Source organism: Rosa rugosa, chromosome 2 (assembly GCF_958449725.1).
Source record: "Rosa rugosa chromosome 2, drRosRugo1.1, whole genome shotgun sequence".
In the NCBI taxonomy this organism is placed as follows: domain Eukaryota; kingdom Viridiplantae; phylum Streptophyta; class Magnoliopsida; order Rosales; family Rosaceae; genus Rosa; species Rosa rugosa.
Window position 1 is genome coordinate 9,415,260 of NC_084821.1, and position 22,688 is coordinate 9,437,947.

The following is a 22,688-nucleotide window of genomic DNA, read 5'->3' on the forward strand; positions in this document are numbered from 1 at the left end:
GGCCTTGTGGAAGTTGAAAACTTCCGGATGACCGAAACTAGAATTTCGCCTCTTCCTCTGGGGATGTAATTCCTTCGGGCCCCCACCGTGGATCGTGAAGATTTGGCCGTACACGTCCACCGCTCCTATCTCCTTAGCAGGCAGGTACCGCTGAAGCTTGCCCCTCTGGATAAGGGACTCGATAGTATTTTTTAAAGCAACACAGAGATTGGTATTGTGTCCAGCATCCTCGTGATAAGTGCAAAACTTTCCGGTATCTTGCTGGGTAAGTTTACTCTTCGGGAACTTCCTTGGGGGTGGGCCCGGTATCTCATCCTTACTTTTTTTCCAAATAGTCTCGTATGAAGCGTTAAGGATTGTGAACACCTCATACCGGGGGGGTGGTGGTGTTCGCGGGGCCTGCTGTACCCCTGGCTCCCGCTGATGGTGAGTGGTCCCATAACTGTTAGTCCTGGACGAGGACTCTTTGCGTCTTTTGCCTGAGGTATGGGGTGACCTGTCATGACTATGGGCCCACTCCCTCTTTCGTGGCTCATCCCTGACAGTTGAAGCCGGGGCTGGCACCCTTAGCTCTGGTCTGGGGGTGTCTCCTTAGGTTTCGAATTCGGCCTGGGCGTGTCTGATGGCAGTGGCCATCAGCTCGTCGTAGTTGGCTGGAGGATTATGGTTAATCCCATAGAGAAATTCTCCGCGCCTTAAGCCTCTCCTGAAAGCCAGCTCGGCCAGTTCCTTATTAAGGTCCCGGCACTTGGCGGTAGCCGCCTGCCACCGGTTTACAAAAGACTTCAAAGTCTCATTCTCTCCCTGCTGGACCTTTAACAGGCCCTTTGGTGTGTGTATCCCATCAGTGCGTAAGATGAATCGAGCCACAAACTTGTCAGCTAACTCCTTGAAGTTCCCTACAGAACCGACCGGCAGTTCGTAGAACCAACTCAAAGCTTCCCCTGACAAAGTTTCTTGGAACATATTACAACACACCTCATCCGTATATCCCTTGGCGCTTGTTTGCGAACGGAAGGCCTGTAGGTGCTGATAGGGGTCTCCAACCCCCGTGTAGTCAATCTTCAGTGGCTTCGACATATCCGCTCGAATGGCTCCTCTGACTTGTTGGGTGAAAGGACCCGGGCGGTCCTCGTAGGTGGCCAGGGCCCTCCATGTGTCCCTGTTTTCTGTGGCCTGCACCCTTGCCTGCAGAGCATGCAAAGAGTTGCTCATTTGCACAAGTAATGCCGTGTTTGCGTCGGTTACCGAGGGAATATTCAGTACTGGCTGTGGCAACGGTGGTGGTGGTAGATGCCTCAAGCTTTCCGGAAATAACTCTACCGGTACTTGGATTACCCGCTGGGCAGCGTTCCCGCCCGTTGCTGGTTGGGATGCCCTAGCCAGAGCCTGGGTGAGCGCCTCATTGTGCTGATGCCTACGGTCCAGTGCTCGGGCCAGCGCTGTGTTTTCATCTTCCAGCTCCTGGATTTTCTGTTGCGTAAGGCGGTTTGTTTCCCTATCGGTACTCTGTTGTTCCCGATCGATCTTGGATTGTTCCCTGAAGGCTGCTATCTCCGCCCGCATGGACTCAAATTCCGATACCGGAGACACTTGGTCCGGGACATGCGGGTCCGAGGATCCGAGACCATGAATTTCTTCAACACCTGGTGCTTCTGCTGATGAAGTACCCGGAGAGAATATCAGTGCCCGGGCGACACTTCTATCCCCTCCTGCCGTTCCTTCCGGCTCAGTCATGATTAGACCCCTATCTGGCGCGCCAATGTTTCTGGTGGCTTTCTCCGGGTACCTCACACAGAATGCTATACCGTCTGGGGTACCGATGCACCTCCTAAATCCTGTACCAAGAACACACGCTTAGAGGGGTAAACCGTACCGGACGGTTTACACCTCTCCGATGCCTGAGTGAGAAGCTAATATAGGTGTACAGTAAGTAAATAGTAGACAAAGGAGTTATTACCCGTAAAAGGTGGTTGTGCTAATGCCTTTATACTCGAGCATGTGAAGGAAGTCTCCCCCATCTTCGATGTGGGACACTAGTTGTTCTTCTGATGCCATATCAGTCCTGTGTGTAAATAATTGGGCTGTGCTGGCCTTGCCCAGGGTCCTGGGTGCCCGGGGTGGCATCCCCAATGAGCCTCGCCATGGTGGGTCGTGAACCCGGCCCATGGCATAGTACATGGGAGTACCGATGGGCCCAGCAGATAGTGTCAAACTTAGTTGAGACTTCCCTAGTATGTACAAATATATATAAGGGTTAAATTGGTAAAAAATTCAATTTTAGAGAAGAAATTCTCTTCTCTTAATAATAGTATAGATAATATGAAGCTTAAGCGTGTATTAGATTTGAATGAAAAAGCAAGCTGCCTGTCTGTATGAAGAAAATGGGAGACAATGACAAAGAAATAAATTTGCGGTGGGTTAGAATTGTGGTTATAGTTTATTTATACTCACCGTAGGGTTAACCAGTACGTACTTCCTTTAAAAAAAAAACCAATACGTACTTAATTAATAGTTAACTTTTTATGTGTGGTCTAATAAATATGGTCGCTAATGAGTGCATTCACCACCACTATCATTGACATTATAGTGGGGAGCTTAAAATTCCCCCCCCCCCCCCCCCCCCCGCGGTGCACAATAGTGAAATTCATGCATTAAGAAAGGAAATTGACATTTGAAAGTTGTATTCTCTCGCCAAATCTCACAAATACTAGTAAACACGTTCCAAAACTACTTGAAACCATAAAGAATTAATAATTTTGTTTGCCATAATAATAAGCTTATAAGTTATAACCTGCACTCCTCTAAATTATATAACCCGGTTCTACCTCTATACATTATTAAGTTGTTGCTTATAAAGGTTGGTAAAATGCAGTTTTCATAAGCTAAAAATTACAGTTGCTTATGGTTTAAGTTAAGCTTTCACAGACTAACCTTTAGTCCTTATTTTCTTTCTCATTCTCTTAGGAGTGCAGAATTTAAACTTAGAACCTTGTATACTACTTTGAAAAGAAATATTATTTGGTCAACTAGGTCTCAAACTCTCAATTAGATCCTTGCAACTAAGTATATTACCCATTTTTTTTATATGATCACTAAATTTTTTTTTCCAATATTAGTCATGATCGATGACCCTTGCCCGGCCCTTTGGACTTAGGGAAGTTCCAATTAAGGAAACAAATGGAGGGAAATAAAAAAGTACAACCAAGTAAATGTTGTTGGCCAATATAAAATTAAGAATATAAAACGTATTGGTTTGACATATGATCATGAGAATGAATTTCAATGATTTTGTGGTGATCCATTTTAAATTGAATTTTAAAAGTTAAAATTAAAACACTTAATGTTGAGATAAATCGTTATTAATGATAAGTGATCACAAAATCATTGATAATGATCCAGTGATCATGAATATTCATGACTAATGATGATTATATACCAAAAATGAAAAAAAAAAAAAAAAAAAAAACAAAGTGCTTGTTTTAAACTTAGTGAAGCATTAGGTCACCATGAACCATAAGCAATAAACGAGATAAAAAATAATAATTGTTACTATCATGTGTCCCATATATAATTAATAATTGCTCGTTTGAGTCGTATTGAAAAATCTATAAATTTCCACCGAGTTCATATTTGCAATTAAAACCGAAAGTAAGTAATTATACAACTTACATATTATTCCATGCAACCGTCCGAATTCCACACATGGTCTCCTACTCTATATAAACCTCAAAACCATCCAGCTTCCACATTCAAAGCCACCATTTCCAGAACTCAAAGCCTCAATAACTCAGAGCTCCAAAACTGGCTAACCCTCGAGAATGTGGCCTGGAGGGAGAAAAGAAAGGAGAGTTGGAGTCTCGCAACAAGCGAGCCGTGACGGCTCTGTACGACGCCTTCAACTCCAAAGACGTTGACGTTGTTCACCTCCTCCTCGCGCCCTACCTAGAGTGGTGGTTCCATGGCCCCCCTACTCATCAGCATTTGAACCGCCTCCTCACCGGTGCGCCGCCGTACGACTCGTCGTTCATATTCCTTCCTCTGTCGATTGTTGCATTCGGATCAATGGTGGTGGCTGAGGGATACGAGGAGGGTCATTCGGTCTCGTGGGTGCACGCGTGGACCGTCACAGATGGGATAATTACCCAAGTGAGGGAGTACTACAACACGTCCGTCACGGTTACCAGGTTAATCTCACCGGAAACTACATCACGGTCAGGTAGTTGCCAGAGTGTTTGGGAGAGTAAGCTCTCTGATAATAAGTCTGTACCTGGCCTCGTATTGGCCCTATAGCTAGTAGTTAATTCTGGCTGTTTCTAATAAATTAAACTCTTATGATAACAAATCATTATCTAAAAGTTTGGTTTTATGGATGCATGAGGCGAAGCTCATTAAGATTGGTGTATTAATTATGAACTGGTTTGTCTCTTGTATTTCTGGCTATAATTTGCCTTTGTTTTTATTTTCTTTTGGTTGTTTTTGTTTCTACAAAACAAAACCTGTTCGAATGTGGAAAGTGTAGAGTTTTAATTTAATTAGAGACCAGTAAGTAAACATCATTGATAATCAGTCATTGGTCTCTTACTCTCTTCAGGTTAGTAAGGGCTACAGTATGACATTTTTGGTAGTGCCACTTGACTGGTACGACGAAGTTAATGGTCATATATAATTTTCCATTCGAAAGTCTAAAGGCACTGTGCGATAAAAATTAAAAAAAAAACAGTTGCTAGTGCAATCCTAAGAAATGGCACCCTTATTATCGATTTATTTAAGGTTTTAATCTTGAGAACTTGTGGGATACACTAATTTATTTTCCTTGTATTAATTAATAAACGCCGGAGAACTATTCGATCGAAATGATTTCACTTATTTGGATCCTCATTCTAGTAATATAAATATAATGTACAAGAAACTATAGGCAATAAGAAATAACTTGAGAAATTTTATTTTTTTTAGCTCAAAAGGAGGGATAAGAGAGGCAAAAAAAACTTCATTACCACCCCATGTTATAAAAAAAAAATTAAAAAAAAAAGGAGGGACGAAGCCAAAACCTCCATAATAGTATACTGTATACATAAGACATTAAATAAAACTAGCTAACAAAAACAAAATTGAAGAAAACCTAAACGATCACTATTGCAAGTCAAAACAATGAATGGAGAAGTCGTCAAATCCCACCAAAGTAAACTTGTTAACATGGTGCCATGATCTGCTAAGATGTTAGCAACTTTGTTACCTTCCTGAAAGATATGAGGGTCGGAAATGCATTTGAGAAATGCAGTGCAAACAATTCATCCACATGCATGCATGTATGACCAAAGTTGAAAATTGAGGCATCATCGTAAAGATTAATTAGTCAAACAGAACAAAGGCAAATAGGAAGTTTGGGAATTTCTGATGTATTGGTCTTCTCCAAAGACGGAGTATATATACAAAGTATACACAATCCTAATAGGAAACTAATTACACTGTGATATTCTCCCCCTTAACTACACAATCCTAATTATACTACAATTCCTACCATTATAGAGAGTGACTCACGCCAACATAATTAGCTAGTTGAATACCTAGAGTGATGATAGCTAGCGTACACATACAGTTAATAATTGAGTTGATAATCTATGAAAATCTATTAATCTATACATATATCGCTAGCTAGCACAATATGCATGCACTTCTAAGTTCAATGCTACACACACACACACAGTGTTTCTCTGCTAATGACCTCCGCATATATTAAAATATGCAGATTTTCTTGATAGACTCACTTTTCGATCGCATATCCATATCTTAACCGTTCAGTTTTTAGGTATATATGAGTATATCATCTCTACAAATTTTCAGCCAAATTGATAATCATTAAGGCATTCAAAACTGCAATTTACAATTATGAACACGAACGGTTCAGTTTGGATAGATTTTCGGTTCGTTCATTGATTTAATCTAGTTCGATACTTTAACGATCATCAATTTGGCTAAAAATTTGCATAAGTGATATATACATTAGGACCTAAAAACTGAACGGTCAAGATGTGGATATGCGATCGAAAAGTGACTCTATCAAGAAAATCCGCATATTTTAATATATGCGGATGTCCTTAGTAGAGAAGCATCCCAGATGGAGTCACCATATATGCGGATGTCCTTAGCAGAGAAGCATCCCAAATGGAGTCACCATATATGCGATTGTCCTACACACACACACACACACACGGAAGCCGTTCAGAAGTGGACGTCCGCAAAACAGAAAAGGTGCGGACGTCCATCCTCACAGTTACATCAGGCATCGACTGCGGTGCTGCTCTTGCCGGACAGAGATCCTAAGCATCTCGGATGGCGTCACCATAAAGATGAAGGACAAGGCGATCGAGATCAAATTTCTAGGCAGCTAGCCCTCACGCACCATCAAGGTCGACTGTAAACTCGTAGCCGACGAGTCCATCGACAAGAATAAGCTCAAGATCAAAGTCTGGTCTCCGTCCGGAAAGAGCAGCGCCGCCGTCGGCGCCTAATTGAGGCGAGAGGATGGACGACGACGCGAATCCTCACTTTTTCTGTTTTGCGGATACCTGCTTCTGATCGGGCCTGTATGTATGTATGTGTGTGTGTGTGTGTGTGTGTGTGTGGGCCCGTTTTACCGGCAAGAGTCACGCCGCTGTCGACACCTTATCGCTGCGAAAGCATGGACGTCCACACTTTTGCAGCAGTGCGGACGTCCGCTTTTGATCCTCTCTCTCTATATATATGGTCATTCTAGTGAGGGATCTCTTTTTTTCCATCTTAAATGATTGATTATTTGACCAACTTTGTGATCACTTATCAACATCTCTACCGTTCCGTTGTTAGGTCTGTATGAGTAGATCAATTATGAAAATTTTCAGCCAAATTGATAATAGTTAAGGCATTCAAAACTGTGATTTACAATTATAAACATGAAGAGTTCAGATTTGACAGAATTGGTTCGTCAATTGATTTAATCTAGTTCGATACTTTAACGGTCACCAATTTGGTTGAAAATTTGTAGAAGTGATCTATTCATGAAGTCCTAAGAAGTGAACGGTCAAAATGCCGATATGTGATTAAAAGTGGGTCCCATAAAGGATCCTTTAAAATGACAAAAAAAAAGAGGATCTCTTAGTGGAAGGGTCATACACACACACACACACACACACACACACACACACACACTAGGACGTAAAACTGAACGGTTAAGATGTGAATGTGTGATCGAAAACTGACTTAAAAACTGCAGTTTTGGATGCCTCAACGATTATCAATTTGGCTGAAAATTTGCAGAAGTGATCTATACATTAGGACCTAAAAACTGAACGGTTAAGATGTGAATGTGTGATCGAAAAGTGAGAAAAAACTGGAAATCTGTTCCTAAGCTTAGGAACGGACCTCCGTTCCTGAGCAACGTTCTATATATATATATATATATATGTAGGGCTAAATACTATTTAGTACCCTGTGGTATGGGTCTAACATCGATTCAGTCCCTCGACTTTTAATTTCATCAAAAACACCCCTACAATATCATTTTCTCATCCAATAGGTCCTTCCGTCGGGATTCCGTCAATTTCTGCCATTAACTGCTGACGTGGCATTCCAACTCAGCAAAAGTGGGGTCCACATGGAAGTCAAATTCCCAAAATGATCCTGGCCAACTGAAATGGAAAAATCTAAAATAAATTCAAGATTTTGAGGTTGGGGAGATTCGAACCCATGTCTGGACCAAGGTTTTAAATATCTGCGATATATCCGATATCTCCCCCGATGTCTCCTTTTTTCGACGGACCGATATATTTAGGGGTGTAAATATCTTATCTTTCACCGTTTCTGCGAAATTTCTCCGACATCGTCAAATATCCCCGATATATTAGATATTTACGATATATCCCTGATAAAGTGAAGAAATATCTGTAAAATTTGAGGTAAAAATATGGCTGTTTTTTTTTTTTTTTTTTTTTCCCTTTGGGGCTTATAGTCTTTGATTGCTGACTAGTGACTATTGTTTATTTACACTCATTCGGACAATAGGGGCAGATAGGTGCTTATGTTTGTCTCTTTTTATTGATTTTAAATTATGGTGAAGCCTTAGAAAGCTGGTTCATGCCTAATTGCCTAGACAATCTCTATTGCTGGAATCAACGTAGAGAGAGTCTTATATGAAGAAGTTGTTAAAAACCCAGAAGATAATTTAGATAGTAATGATGCGTGGGGTGGTACAGCAACTCCAGATAGTTCTGATGATGGTGGAGAGGGTGGAAGCGGAACAGGTGGTGGAGGTGAAAGATATGACTATGGAGAATCTTCTGTGGATGGAGGATTCCAATTTACATGTGAAGGTAATTGTGACGTCCCGAACCTAAATTTACCAGTTTACGAGTCTTTCGATGGGTAAACGACATTTACATTTACTTTTTTGGCTCCGTTTCAACATTTTAGAGGCCCTAAAAGTTGACTTTTTGTTCGGGTCAAAATTTGAGAAAATGTTCTTCATGAAAGTTGTAGAGGACGTTAAACCGAGCGCGTGCATATATGGTACGTAAAAATCGGAGTTCGTATGCGAAAGTTATAAGCGAAAAGGTAAAATTACTGTTTATGGTAACTTTCTATAAATAGGACGAGTTACTGTGGTAACTCGTCATTTTCTCTCTCCTCGATTTTCTCTCCCTCTTCCCCCGCGTCGCCCTCTTTCCTTCTTTTTCCGATTTCTTCACCGTCCGGCGTCCGATTGACGTGATTCCAGTTGTCCTTGGACCGTCTCTTCCTCCTCTACACGATGGTACCAGTGGGTATCGGCGATTTGGCCGGCAAACCCCGAATTTATGCAAGCATGGTTACTGTAGCAGTTTGCTTCTCCGGCGAAATTCTCCAGTTTCCGGCTATCTTCGGCGGTGAAATTGGCTCTATTAGGAGCGCCTCGGGTCACTGATCATCTTCCCTCAAGACTTCTAGTTGGAATTTCCACGTTTGGAAGGTGAATTTGAAGGATTTCCAAATTTGTGGGTTTGGAGATTTCCGGGTTTGTGTTCATCGGCAAAATTGGAGCATTTCAAGGTATTTTCTCACTTGGTCACAGTTATGAAAAGTGCTTAGACTGTTGAGATGATTCTGTGGTTGAAATTTGGTGGCCGGAGGAGGAGTTGGCCGCCGCATGAACAGTGTAGCTGCATGAATAGTGCGACGGTGAATAGTGCGGTGTATGAACAGTGATTTATATTCTGTTTTTTTTTTTAGCTAGTTAAATCCTATAAATATTGTAGAGCTTGTATATGAAATTTGGTGAATTTTGGAGAAGCTTGGAATTAATTATGAATTTTTGAAGTTTAGGGTTTCGATTATCGAATTACGAGAATCCGGCCGTCGGATATCTCTTGGTTCTGCCTTGGAACCTTTAAATTAACGAAATGGTATTAGTGGTAAAATTTGGGTTGAATCAGAGAAGAAGTGGCGAGATGATTTATGAGGATTTGATTTTGAGAATCGTATTTAATTGTTGAATAGTTATTCACGAATTATAATTGTGTACAGGGCGATATACCGAACTATTGCTCGATGAAGGAACTCGTATGCGTGATCGCCTAAATAGTACTGTGAGTGGACATTTGTTTTTAAATTAATTATGCATGCAGTATTATTATTTCCTTCCAATTGAGATTTAAATTATGTTTTGAATTATTGGGTTTTATGGTTTATTGAGCGTTGATTTATCGGGATTTATTCATGAATTACGAGATTAGTATTGAAATTCCTTCCCGAGGGCTTTTAGTAGATTTTTGAGATAGTTATTCAGGAGTTATTGAGTTGAGAAATGATTTTCGGGAAGTGACTGATTAAGAAAATATTATGAGAATTATTGATTTCGAATATCAGTTGATACGATGATATACGAGTACGAAGGATTTAGTAAATATTTGAGCATAGTTGAATTATCGAGATTTATTGAGTTTTGAGCTTTTCAGCCTTGAAGTAAGATTGAGTTTTCTTTCCGAAAGCATTTATTGATTTACAGAGTATTTGATTTATGTTTTCGAGGATTTATTGAGATATTGAGGTATGAGTTAGCGGGATAATCCTGAGTTATGCTTTCAGTGGATTATTAATGATTTATTGAAGTATTATCGAGTTTATTTCCGAAAGCAGGTAATTGTAAGATGCTGTTTCCAGTTTATTGAGGAGGCTATTCAGTTTATTGAGGAGGTTATTTACGGCGCATGCGCATATTACCTAGTTGGCAGTCCCTTCTAGGTAATAATCTGGTTGGCAGTCCCTTCCGATGCGTCATTTGGGTGGCAGTCCCTCCCAAATGGCATGAGATGGTTAGTTGGCAGTCCCTTCTATCCACCGCCTCCTATTCCGGTTGGCAGTCCCTTCCGATGCGTTATCTGGGTGGCAGTCCCTTCCAGATGACATGAGGTAGTTAGTCGGCAGTCCCGTCTACTACCTGTGGTTAGTTGGCAGTCCCTTCTACCACCGCCTCCTATTCCGGTTGGCAGTCCCTTCCGATGCGTCATCTGGGTGGCAGTCCCTCCCAGATGGCATGAGATGACTAGACAGCAGTCCTTTCGAGTTATCAAGCAAGCCTCTTGAAAATGATGTTTTTATAAGGATTGAGGATGAGATTTTAAGAGATTTTAAGATGTTTTATTTCTACGCGATTAGATTGCAGTAAAGATGATGATTAAAAGTATTTTCAAGATTGTTACTGCATGCGAGATTTTAGAGAATAACTTGGGAAAACATTAAGTTTTACTTATTCATTCGAAATTACTTATTTTTCGTCCACTCACTCTAACGGATTTTAAATGTTTTCCCCTGGGCCCTTCGGTTTTAAATGCCCAGTTTGCAGGCCAGTTTAGCTTGAGGTCGAGCGTACTTGGGGTTGAGGCATAGTTGTCATAGCTTCCGCATTATAAAAGCATCGGTCATTTATCTTGCTTTCTATTCTCTTGTTCGCCTGTACATTAGATTGCTCTGATAACCTATGAGATTAATATTCTTAAATTCAGAATTGTTTATGAAATGAGATATGTGAGATGTTGTGATATAGGGAGCAGGGTGGCTCCAGGAGAATAAGGATGGATGATTTAGAAGTGTGGATGTTTTTCTACAGGTTTTGGGTTGTCCATTTTTAGGGGAAGTTCTGGCAAATTTTTGGTAGAATTTCTTCTAAAGTGGGCCCCGCAGGGCCTCTTCGGATTTCAGGGTGAAATCCGGGGCGGGTCCTGTCAGTAATTTTGATCATACCACCCAAGATGAAGACCACGGAGTGAGAACAGCTGGCCATGGTGCTCAAGAGAAGACCCGATATGGGAGGAGGACTAGAGGTGCAACTGATGATCAAAGTACCCCATCTGATGTTTCTTCAATTGCCTTAAGTTTTGACTCAATCAGTTTAAGCACAGAGCGCAGTGGGATTTCAAATGAATCTCATAAAGGCAACAATCAATTTGGTTATGATGCTTATGGATATAATCAATATGGAGAAGTATATGATCAGTCATCTAGTTGGGTTCATCCTTATTATCCCCTTATAGGAGAAACAGTCGGCAGCTCTAAAGAGATCTATAACTATCATGTTCATCACTACAATTTGCACTATATGTGTCATATGTCTTGGTCTGATTATTGCATTTTCGTAGACCAGCGAGCGGCTTTTCAACCGCCTAGAGTCTCTTTTTGGATGTAGATGAAGTTGACATTCATATGTATTTATATGTAATTCTAAATTTCTAATAAATTTACTTTTTTCAAAAACGACATTTTCTTACCCTGTATCCCCGATATATCCCCGATATTTCCAACATCTCCCTTTTTCAAAGTACCGATATATACAACGATACCGATATTTAAAACCTTGGTCTGGACACATGCAATTGAAAGCCAAAACCACCCATATATATAGAACATTGCTCAGGAACGGAGGTCCGTTCCTAAGCTTAGGAACGGATTTCCAGTTTTTTCCCACTTTTCGATCACACATTCACATCTTAACCGTTCAGTTTTTAAGTCCTAATGTATAGATCACTTCTGCAAATTTTCAGCCAAATTGATGATCATTGAGGCATCCAAAACTGCAATTTACACGAACGGACCGAATCTGTCGAACCGGAACCATTCGTGTTTATAATGGTAAATTGCAGTTTTGGATGCCTTAACGATCATCAAATTGGCTGAAAATTTGTAGAAGTGATCTATACATTAGGACCTAAAAACTGAACGGTTAAGATGTGAAAATGTGATCGAAAAGTGGGTCAAATATGGAAATCTGTTTCTTAGCTAAGAAACGGACGTCCGTTCCTGAGACGGACTCTCTCTCTCTCTCTCTCTCTCTCTCTCTCTCTCTCTCTCTCTCTCTCTCTCTCTCTCTCTCTCTCTCTCTCTCTCTCTCTCTCTCTCTCTCTCTCTCTCTCTCTCTCTCTCTCTCTCTCTCTCTCTCTCTCTCTCTATATATATATATATATATATATATATATATGAAAATAAACTCATTTGCTATGAATTTTTTAAACTTTTAGCATGAATTTCATTACGAACGTGTATACATTCATGATATAATAAAACTATAAATGCAAGAGGAAAGAAAATTATTGACCATCTGCAGTATCTATCTACAAAAAATTGTAATAACAACTTAGTTGATGCATCAACCTTAAAATGGGAGGAAACTTAAATGTGTGTAGATGTTTATGTGTATATAACATTAGATAATACCGTACCGATCATCATTCATAACCAGCATCTACATCAAATTATAAAATGTAAAACAGTTGAGAAATTTACTTGAAAGATTTTCACTAAACATGTTGTGTCGGAAATTTTTTTTTCCTTAAACTACCATTTTTCATGAATAGCATTCCTAAAGTTAGTCATATTTATAGGTAACAAAGATGAAATGGATTTACGAATATTAGGTTACATGTTTTACAACTTTATAGAACACGTGAGGCATCTAAATTAATTCTTTCTGAAATCATACAATCTATGTGAAAATTAAATTCTGAGAAACATGCTAAATATTTTTGTCTGCCAAGAAAACATTATGAACCCTACAAAAATAATCTTATGGTTATATTACCTATATATTTGAGTACAAAAGTATCTCCTTCTAGTATAAAAATAGAAAGTAGAAATAGATCAGTGGAGCCAGAAATTCTCTGAGCAACTTCTAAATACCCACAATGAATTTCAAAAACTCATTGTGCGGTGAAAGTCTTGGGAAAATATATATTTTTCTTGGTTTCTGTGATAGCATGCGAATATATCCAATGAAATTTTTAAATTTTTTTTTTTTTTTAAGGAGGTCGGTGTGACTGCTCTCAAGTCTTGATTAATGAAACCATAGAATACAAGGGGGAGACATAAAGCCTGAACCCCATATTACAATGAGTAATGTATTCTAACATGCACCAGTAGCAAAGAGTGATTGACTGACTACTCTATTTACTTTGACAAAGCAGTGACATAACAGAAAAATAGCTCTACAAAGGAGAAGCATCATAACAAGTAGCGCAACTTTCCTACTATGTTGCTGCATAGAATCTAATCCGACGACACTTTGTTTCATCCTACCACTAGGAGGTTGCGACCAATTGACAAAGCAAAAAACTCGCCTCCTAACTAGGGCAGGCACGCAAGGTGTGCAGACCAAGACAACGCCCATATCTTTTTATTGAAAACAGTAAATAAGTTACAACTAAAGAAACAAAGTAACTGAGAGCTAAAAACATAGCTGCCCAAATTGGGCTCAAATCCTGAACCCAGGCACAAACACTGTCCAAGATTGGGAGAAAGCCATGTCAGGCCTATGAGCATTCCTGCCTCAACTCTAACGTCGCACCACCACCCACACTAGGGCATAACCACAGTTGAGTGCTCCCCACCATCGCATCACCATTGTCGAACCAAAGCCACCTACCTTAACTGAGCTAACGACCCCGGTTAGTCGCATATCAAACTAGAACAATCTCCGGTCCAAGCCTGCAAACCATCGATCCACCCAGAGCACAACAAACTCTGATCTCGCCTACAATCAATCCCGACCAGACCAATATCTAATCCCGCCTGCAATCAAATCATATCATATCAACCTCCGATCTTACCCTCAGCCCAACAAGCCTATCGCCTGGACGCCGAGTCCCAGTGCTACTAAGTGGTGTGGTCTGCCCCTTCGCACCTGTCTTCCACCAACAATCCCACTACCATCGGTCCCGGAAACGCTCCTGTCCCACCACACAATCTCCCTTCTCCATTTTTAACCCAGGTTTCAGGCCCAAAGTCCCACCAGAGACCAACAGAGCAGCCAAGAGAGGCTCAGACAATCACGTCTCGTCTGACAATGACATCGCTAGAATGTGCTGCCGGACGGAGAAGAAAATAAGGCTGGGGCTACAAAAGTGCAAGGGCGCGTTCTGTTCTCTTAGGGTTTAAGGGTTGGGCTATAACGTTCAATTGTTTAAGAATGCATTTCTTTACAAGGCTAAAAATGTCCTCTTACTTTCGACATAATTGATTCCTTTCTTGGTTAGAAAATTTTACCTCCTCACATTTAGATAGCTAACAGGGAAAGGAATATATGATGATGACAATTAAGAGTGAGGAGGTAAAATTTTCATGATCAAAACAAATTTTCATGGGCAAAGATGTCAACTTAGGTGTTAGAACTGCTCTCTCTCTCTGTCTCTCTCTCTCTCTCAATTTTGGTGAACAAAATTTCAGTTCAGGAGTCAACTTTACATTGATCAACTTTGTCATAAAATCAAAATCATATCTGAAAGCGATCGTAGTAGACTCGTAGAACATATAGTGCCTGTAGAATCCACAGATATTGCGAAAATACAAAACTCGTCTTATATGATTTATGGCCGGCCGATCAGTGAAATATTCTCCAAATTTTTTGAGTTATTAAATAGGACTAAATTCTGCTTACTACCCTGTACTTTCAAGGGCTCATCAGTTCAGTCCCTGCACTTCTAATTTAATCAGAAAAGTCCTTGCACTCTCCAATTTCATCAAATCGATCCAATCAACTACCACTCCGTCAATTTTCAGGGAAAATTTTCAAACTACCCATCTGCATTCACAACACTAACACGTCGACGGACTGCCTAGTGATGGGTAGTTTAGGAATTTTCCCTGTGAGAATGTCCCACGTCAGCATTTTAACAGCGAAAATTGACAGAATAGTGACGGATTGGATCGATTTGATTAAATCGGGAGTGCAATGACTTTTCTGATTAAATTAGAAGTGTAGGAACTAAACTGATGAACCCTTGAAAGTACAAGGTAGTAAGCAGAATTTAATCCTATTAAATACTGCTCAAACAGTAGAGGATCGATATGTCTGAGAAACCAATCGAATACCTATAATGTATTATTTGTTCCCTTATATATTATATGATCTTTGGTAATAATTAAATGATCGAGAAGCAGTAGTAATATAGATCAGGCCATCGATCTCTACATTTAGTTTAATAGTACGTAGCAGAATGAACGAACACTCTGACCACAGTGACTCAGAGATAATACATGTTCAAACTTTCAGATAGCTAACACAATATCCGGCAACGAGCGCCGGAACCGCTCCTTTGAATCACTCTGCCACAGCTTCACCATCTCGTCCTCGGCCTCCGAAACCCTAACCATCAGCGTCACCCAAGTGTTGAAATACTCGCGCAACTGCGTGATCATCCCATCCTTGTTAACAGTCCACACCTGCACCCAATATGCCTTCTTACCTTCCCATCCCTCCGCCACCACACGGTCCCCGACCGCCTTGAGGCTTCGGGGCTGGAACTTGAACTCCAAGTGCCTCGACTGCCCGGTTAGCATCTTCATCATGTGCTGGCACTGCGGCGGTCCGTGGAACCACCACTCAAGATCTGGAGCCACTAGCATTACGGTGGTTCTGGTGTCTCTGTGTGCTAGGGCTTTGTAGAGGGTCTTCACAATTTTTCTGTGGCGGGATTGGGGATTTTCCGGCATCATTAACTCACCGAGAATGCCAGCTTTCCTGTGGGATTTGGTCAAAAATGGCGGATCCCAATTGTCAGAATCTCAGGACGAACCAAGGAAGGCTTTAGCTAGCCGGCTAGCTATAAGTCTTATTAACTTTATTGTGTTCGTGTGAGACATATATATAGGCACAGCTTTCCTTTTTTGTCTTTGGAGAAAGACAAATAGGCACAGCTGTAGTGCAAATTAACTGGGGAGGGTTTGGTATGACTTACCAGCTAATATATACCTGGGAGTGAAATCAAATTCACAATTACTTAATTAACGGCTTAGTTTTCTTGACCAGAAGATCCAATGCCCTCGGAGGTTAGTATATTCGTGAAAATTGGAGAGTCGTGTTCCAACAAGTTTTTACTTGAGAGAAGCATGCAGATCGTGATATTTAATTGTTTTGATATGTTTGAGGCATCTCGAATGATATTTGCTTATTTTTTTTCATCAAATATAGAAAAAAATTAATTAAAAGTTAAATTAGAAACTAATTTTAGTACTGTCATGAGAAATTTATTTTTTCCTTTGGGGAAACTATGCATGAGGTTTTTTTTTGTTTTGTTTTAGGACTAAATTCAGTTTACTCCCTCAAATTTTGAGGCAAACATCAATTTGGTCCATGATATTTTTTTTTTATCACGATCATCCATGCACTTTCAAATTGCATCAGCTGTGTCCAAATTTCAAAATCACCTTCATTTGGGACATAATACCTGAACCCCAAATTACAATAAGCATAAAGAAAACATCTCAAAATAAGATAATAACAAGAGTCTCTACAAAGTATGTATTCTAACAAGCACTAATTAGGGAAGAGTGCATTTCTAGCTCTCCATTCGCTTTACAGAGGTAGTGACATACCGGAAAGTAAATGCTTACGTACTCAAAGCCATAACATACTAATACGATAAGCTTTCCCACTATGTTGCCACAAAAAAATGAATCTGGTGACACTGAATTAGTTTCATCTTACCACTAGAAGGTTGCAACCATTTGACAAAACAAGGAACTCGCCGCCTCACTAGGGCAGACAAGGTACACAAGGTGTACAATTCAGGACAGAGCCCACGTTGCCCTAACACAGATTGATTGGGATTTATTTCCGGCATAAAGCCACAATCTACTAAAAAGTAACAATAAAACAAAGCAAGAAAAATAACAAGAGGCCAATAATGGCCCAATAACTCAGTCCAAGCCCCATCTTCGACCCATCCAACATAGAAATTGCAGGAGTCTACTTGCCAAGCCCAACAACACTCTTGACTGCCTGCCACCGTCTCACCCTCATCTCCTTCCCGGCCACCACCATCGTCGCTGCTCCGTCGCACTCACCAACACCCTCCTTTCTCATACCACATCCACCCCCTACCATTTCGGTCACCATCGAAGCCACCGCCTCCTCACCTCTAGGAAGCTCGGAAGGAAACTGACCTTGCAATCAAGGCCGCCGTCCAAGTTGCCCACCATTCAAACCATCGGAAACCACTTCCACGACGACCCATTCAAATCCAGCGACAGTCACTGGTAGTGCAAGCACAACTAACCAGCCACCAACCCGTGCAAGCTAGAGCAAAACCAAACAGACACTGTCGAGTCTCGATTCAGATTTAAAAGCACTGATCCGACCACCCACCGCTAGTTTGGTGTTGAACGCCTGTAAGAGACACCCACTACAACTCAAGTCATCTGAGAGAAGCAGCGGGAGGAACCTACAAGGCCAAGAAGCACAGAACCCGTCCGACTACACGTGCCACACGCCGATGAGGCCTTGGCGCTTGCAGCCGGAGGCCCACACCGACATTGGTGCGCTACCGGATAAGAGAAATTTTCGACCAGGGAAAACCCTAGCTATTAGAGAGAAAAAACGAGAACGGCTTTCCAAATTTTCTTCGTGTCTACGTTTCAAACGTAATAATTAGCTTACATGTTCCCAGTATTGTTAAACAATAGGAAAAAATTCTGTTTACCCCCTCGAACTTTGGGTCTAAAATCAGACTGGTCCTTAAACTTTTTTTTTAATCGGACTGCTCCTTGTACTCTCAAACAACATCACCCGAGTCCAAAAATAACGTCAGCTGCTGAGTTGGAGCCGACAAGGGGGCCTACACTTTAGATTTTTAAACCTTGAAGGAGGGCAGAATGGACATTCCAATTTAATATAATTTCTAATTTTTATTTTTACTCTCTCTCTCTCTCTCATCTTCTCTATATCGGCGACTGGATTACGCGTTTCACCTTCACCTCCTTCCCACGATGGCGCCGTCAATGTCATCCTCGAACAACTCTAGCTTCAGCCTTGTAATTTCTCCCCCTTCAATCTATTCAATCTTCACCTCCTCCCTCTCAAATCTCAGACCGCGACATCTCTATCCTCGCCAAGTCCGCCTTCACAGAGATGGTCGCTCCGCCGTCTGCAAGAAGCTAGCCTTCGACCTCATCCGCTCCACGTGTCTCACCGCCGACTTGTAGGACACTGTCTGCACCGGAGCTCTCACATATCTGACCCGCGTTGGACATCATCGCCAACTTCCTGAGTCGGGTCACGGTGTCGGAGACCTGGGCCACCAGGGCCCGCTTCTTCTTCTTCGGCTCCCTCTCTCTCTCTTCGCCTTCTCTCTCTTCCATCCTCTCCCTCTCTGCTCATGGCCATCAAAGGTGAGAATAAAGACAGTGGATTTGAATTTGATAGCATGCAACTGGATTTGAGTTTGGTTTTTGGTTTTGAATTTGATAGCAATTGGGTTTTGGATTTGAATTTGATAGCAATTGGGTTTGAGTTTGGGTGTTGATGGGTTCGAAAGAACAAGAAGAAGAAGAAGGAAAGGGAATTGGATGATTTTTTTTTTTTAATTATCGACCTCTACCTGTCTATTACTCCGGATTTCACTTCAAGTTCATGTTTTGAGAATTGGGATTTTGAGGTTACTGTTCATTTAGGGTTTCACTGTTCAAGATTGTCTATTGATATTTGTTGGTTTATTTCCGACTATATATATGAACATGAGATCGTGATTCTTATTGTTGGGTATAACTGAATTCAAGTGTTGGTTGAATTTGGAGAATTGGAGTTTTGGGTTTTGTGGCTACTGCGTATTCATGGCTCTTGTTTCCGTTTCCGATCAAGTAACAATCCCAGAGCAGAGTAAATTGGTTTGAACTGTTGTTCGTGAAGTCATTGTTGTTGATTATATTAATTTTGTATTGGAGTCACAGATTATTTGGGATAGAAATGGAGAAATTGAGTTGGAAAGCAAGAATTGAACGGGTTTGAATGATGAGCAATTGTGAGTGTAATAGTGTTTTGAGTTATGGAGTTGAAATGGAATTTGAGTTAACTGTATGTAAATTGACGAGGAAGATGGACAGTACGTTCAGTGAAAAAAGAAGAAGAGCGGTCTGAGATTCAAGAGGAAGAAGATGAAAGTGAAACGCAGCGTCGAGATCACGCCGCCGATATAGAGAAGGGGTTTCTAGCGTGGTCGGGGAGAGAGAGAGAGAGAGAGAGAGAGAGAGAGAGAGAGAGAGAGAGAGAGAGAGAGAGAGAGAGAGAGAGAGAGAGAGAGAGAGAGAGAGAGAGAGAGAGAGAGAGAGAATTTTGAGAAGAAAAAAAAATTAGAAATTATATTAAATTGGAAATGTCCATTCTGCCCTCCTTATGAGTTTAAAATTTTGAAACGTGGGCCCCTTGTCGGCTCCAACGGCTATAGTGACGTCACATTTGGAAGCAAATTCAAAATTTGGACTAAGGGTGATGTCGTTTGAGAGTACATGGACCAGTCTGATTAAAAAAAAATTTAAGGACCAGTCTGATTTTAGACTCAAAATTCAAGGGGATAAACTGAATTTAATCCTAAAGAATATGCTAATCTGGGGAGGCTATGTTTTTGGTACCAAGTGTAGACAAGTTCAAATTGAATATAAAATAGATGAAGTTTCAACAACTTCGAAGCAAAGCCAATATAATCACAAGAACTTTATTTTTCTACGCCAAAAAATCTTGTCTAATTATATATATGACCCACGCGAATCACGTACGTGTATGCGGAACAAAACGAATAGAAACTAAAAAACAATTCATGTGCATGCTAATAAGGACTTAACTGTGTGTTTCTATATTCACAGTTAATAGCTGTGCAGTTAGCACCTTCATCTTTAAGTAAACAAACAAAAATTAAATAAATAAATAAATAGAAACGTAATCGGTTAACATCTTTTCTTTATAATTAAGATTTAGAGTATTGAGTCATAATTAACGATGTCGTCAAATCATAAGCATGCATGAGTAGTTTACCTGAAACATTAGTGATGCATGTCGGTCATACTTCAATCGAGTTTAGGTACATGATATCATGACTGAAATTAAGGAGTACACGTTTTTATTTTCATTGTTATACATACTTTTACAAGAGTAGTTTACCTGAAACATTAGTGATGCATGTCGGTCATATTTAAATCGAGTTTAGGTACATGACTGAAATTAAGGAGTACGTTTTTATTTTCACTATTATAATAGGGAAAATTTTGCAAACAGTACATCAACTAAAGACCACTAATAATTTTGATACATAAAGTTTCAAACCGATCATTTTGGTACACGAAATCTAAAACCCGACCCACTATATATATAGACACGATGTCAATAACGCCGTTAACTTTTATGTCATTGTTCATTTGTTAAAGGGTAATTTAGTACTCTCACATTCTGGCTCACTTTTTTGGTAAAAAAAGAAAAGAAAAAAAAAAAAAAAGAGGATCTCCTCTCTCTCTCTCGGCCCCGACTCTGCACCAGCACAGCTGCCACTATCCACACACCTCTCTGTCAATCCATTTATCCCAGAACCCATCTCCTCTCCATCTTCCCTTTCAGATCAATCCATTATTCTGGCGGCCGGCCTCGATCCTCCAGGACCTCCACCATCGTTGTGGGGTGCGAGGGAATCTCCCAATCCGACCCGAAATTGAAAGGAGATTGGAGGTTAACTCCTCTGCGACCCAGCCGCCGTCGACCACCTTAGAGAACCACCATACCCTCCACAGACCTCGTCAGAGTCTCTTGAAGCCACCGCCGAACAACAAAACATATCCAAACCCAGAAAGCTCGACCCTTCTCTCTCTCTCTCGACCCCGGCGACCACCGAGGGTTGTTTGATGAATCCTTAATAAATGGCTTGTGTAAGGAAGGCAGGTTGGATGATGCAAATGGGTTGTTTGATGAATCCAATAGAGAGAAGATGTGGATGGTTGGAATTGCAGAGGTGATCGGGATTGGGAGGGGGAGGGGGGAAGAGAGATGGGGTGTTGATAGAGTCATAGTGAGAGAGAGAGAGAGAGAGAGAGAGAGAGAGAGAGAGAGAGAGAGAGAGAGAGAGAGAGAGAGAGAGAGAGAGAGAGAGAGAGAGAGAGAGAGAGGGAACGCTGGGTGCCCAGAGAGAGAAGGCCGGGTGCTCATAGTAAAAATCTGAATAGACCATATTACCCCTCAAATTAACAGCGTCATTGACGTCGTGTCTAGATAGTGGGTCGAATTTCAGATTTCATGTACCGAAATGCTCGGTTTGAAACTTTATGTATAGAAATTATTAGTAGCCTTTACTTGGTGTACTGTTTGCAAAATTTTCCCTTATATATACTTTTACATTGGCGTTGTTTGATAGCAGGATCTTTACAACCTCAATGCGCCAAACATGTCTATTGATCGATGATTTACAACTTTTCGGGCAGATATACACATGTAGATGATATGGGTGCTAACAAAACTTTTAATTACGATCTAAGCAGTTTGGTTTGGTCTGGTACGTATGACAAGAAAGAATAAGCTTAGATCGATGAACAACATCATTTGCTGCATTTGATCCACTGGTACGTACTAACAATTAATATTAAAAATCAATCCATGCTGCCATTGTGCTATGTGTTCTAGAAACTCCGGCCGGCTCATATCTGACACTCATAGTCGGCAGTAATAACAACCAAATTGTGTATTTGTTCCAACATATTCTTTTAGCTTGTCTCTAATCACAAATAATTAATTACACTTCTTGTATAGCTAAAATGTTTCGGTTTCTCTAATTTGCATCTTTATTTACCCTAAATACAAAGAATATATTCTTTATACTTCGCATAACTAACCCTAGCATATACCTACAAGAAAATGACTCATTAAAGTGATTCTAGACATATCAAGAGGGAGAGCAAGAGCAACCCTAGCTTTGATGGCGGTTCTTCACGCTGTGTTTAGTGTCGACGGAGACGTTGACGGGTTGGTGGCTTTTGGTTTGTGAAGGCGGCCTGTGGTGTCGTGGATTGCAGGTGAGAGACTTGCGTTGGGAAGCGTTCACGTCTTGCAGATCAAAGGCGGTTTGGTCTGAAAGCAGCAGTGACGGTGATAGCGTCGATCGGAGAGCGGTCGGCGGCGGTTGTTGCTTACTTTTGAGGAGAGATTCAACGACGACTAGTTGGTTTGGAGATTTCTTTCTGATTCCGGCCAGTTGGTTTTGTTGCTGGCTTGATGTAGTTTTCAAGGGTAGCGGCGGGTTGTTAGTTCAAGCCGGATTGCCGTCATTGATGCAAGGCTAGAAAGGCCGGCCGTCGGAAAGTTCGACGGCAACGGTGCTAGATTGGCAGATGCGGGCTAGGGTTTTTATCCACTTTACTCGGTTTTGGGCTTGGACCTTTTG

At 40.9% G+C, this 22,688-nt stretch overlaps 2 protein-coding genes and 1 long non-coding RNA gene across 3 annotated transcripts; 2 read left to right on the forward strand and 1 right to left on the reverse strand.

Annotated features, from left to right (window-relative positions):
* Positions 1-2,384: 2,384 nt before the first annotated feature.
* Positions 2,385-4,418, forward strand: LOC133730298 (senescence associated gene 20-like). The gene is made up of 2 exons (XM_062157919.1): positions 2,385-2,416; positions 3,795-4,418. The coding sequence occupies exons 1-2, from the start codon at positions 2,385-2,387 to the stop codon at positions 4,291-4,293; spliced, it is 531 nt and encodes a 176-aa protein (XP_062013903.1). The 3' UTR covers positions 4,294-4,418.
* Positions 4,419-8,669: 4,251 nt separating this feature from the next.
* Positions 8,670-11,639, forward strand: LOC133734428 (uncharacterized). The gene is made up of 3 exons (XR_009858263.1): positions 8,670-9,063; positions 9,538-9,599; positions 10,849-11,639. It is a non-coding gene; the product is annotated as an uncharacterized LOC133734428 (long non-coding RNA).
* A 3,777-nt stretch (positions 11,640-15,416) lies between these two features.
* LOC133733534 (wound-induced protein 1-like) lies at positions 15,417-16,126 on the reverse strand. The gene has a single exon (XM_062161162.1). It carries the CDS (start codon positions 15,991-15,993, stop codon positions 15,547-15,549), a length of 447 nt encoding a protein of 148 aa, XP_062017146.1. The 5' UTR covers positions 15,994-16,126; the 3' UTR covers positions 15,417-15,546.
* Between the last annotated feature and the right edge of the window lie 6,562 nt (positions 16,127-22,688).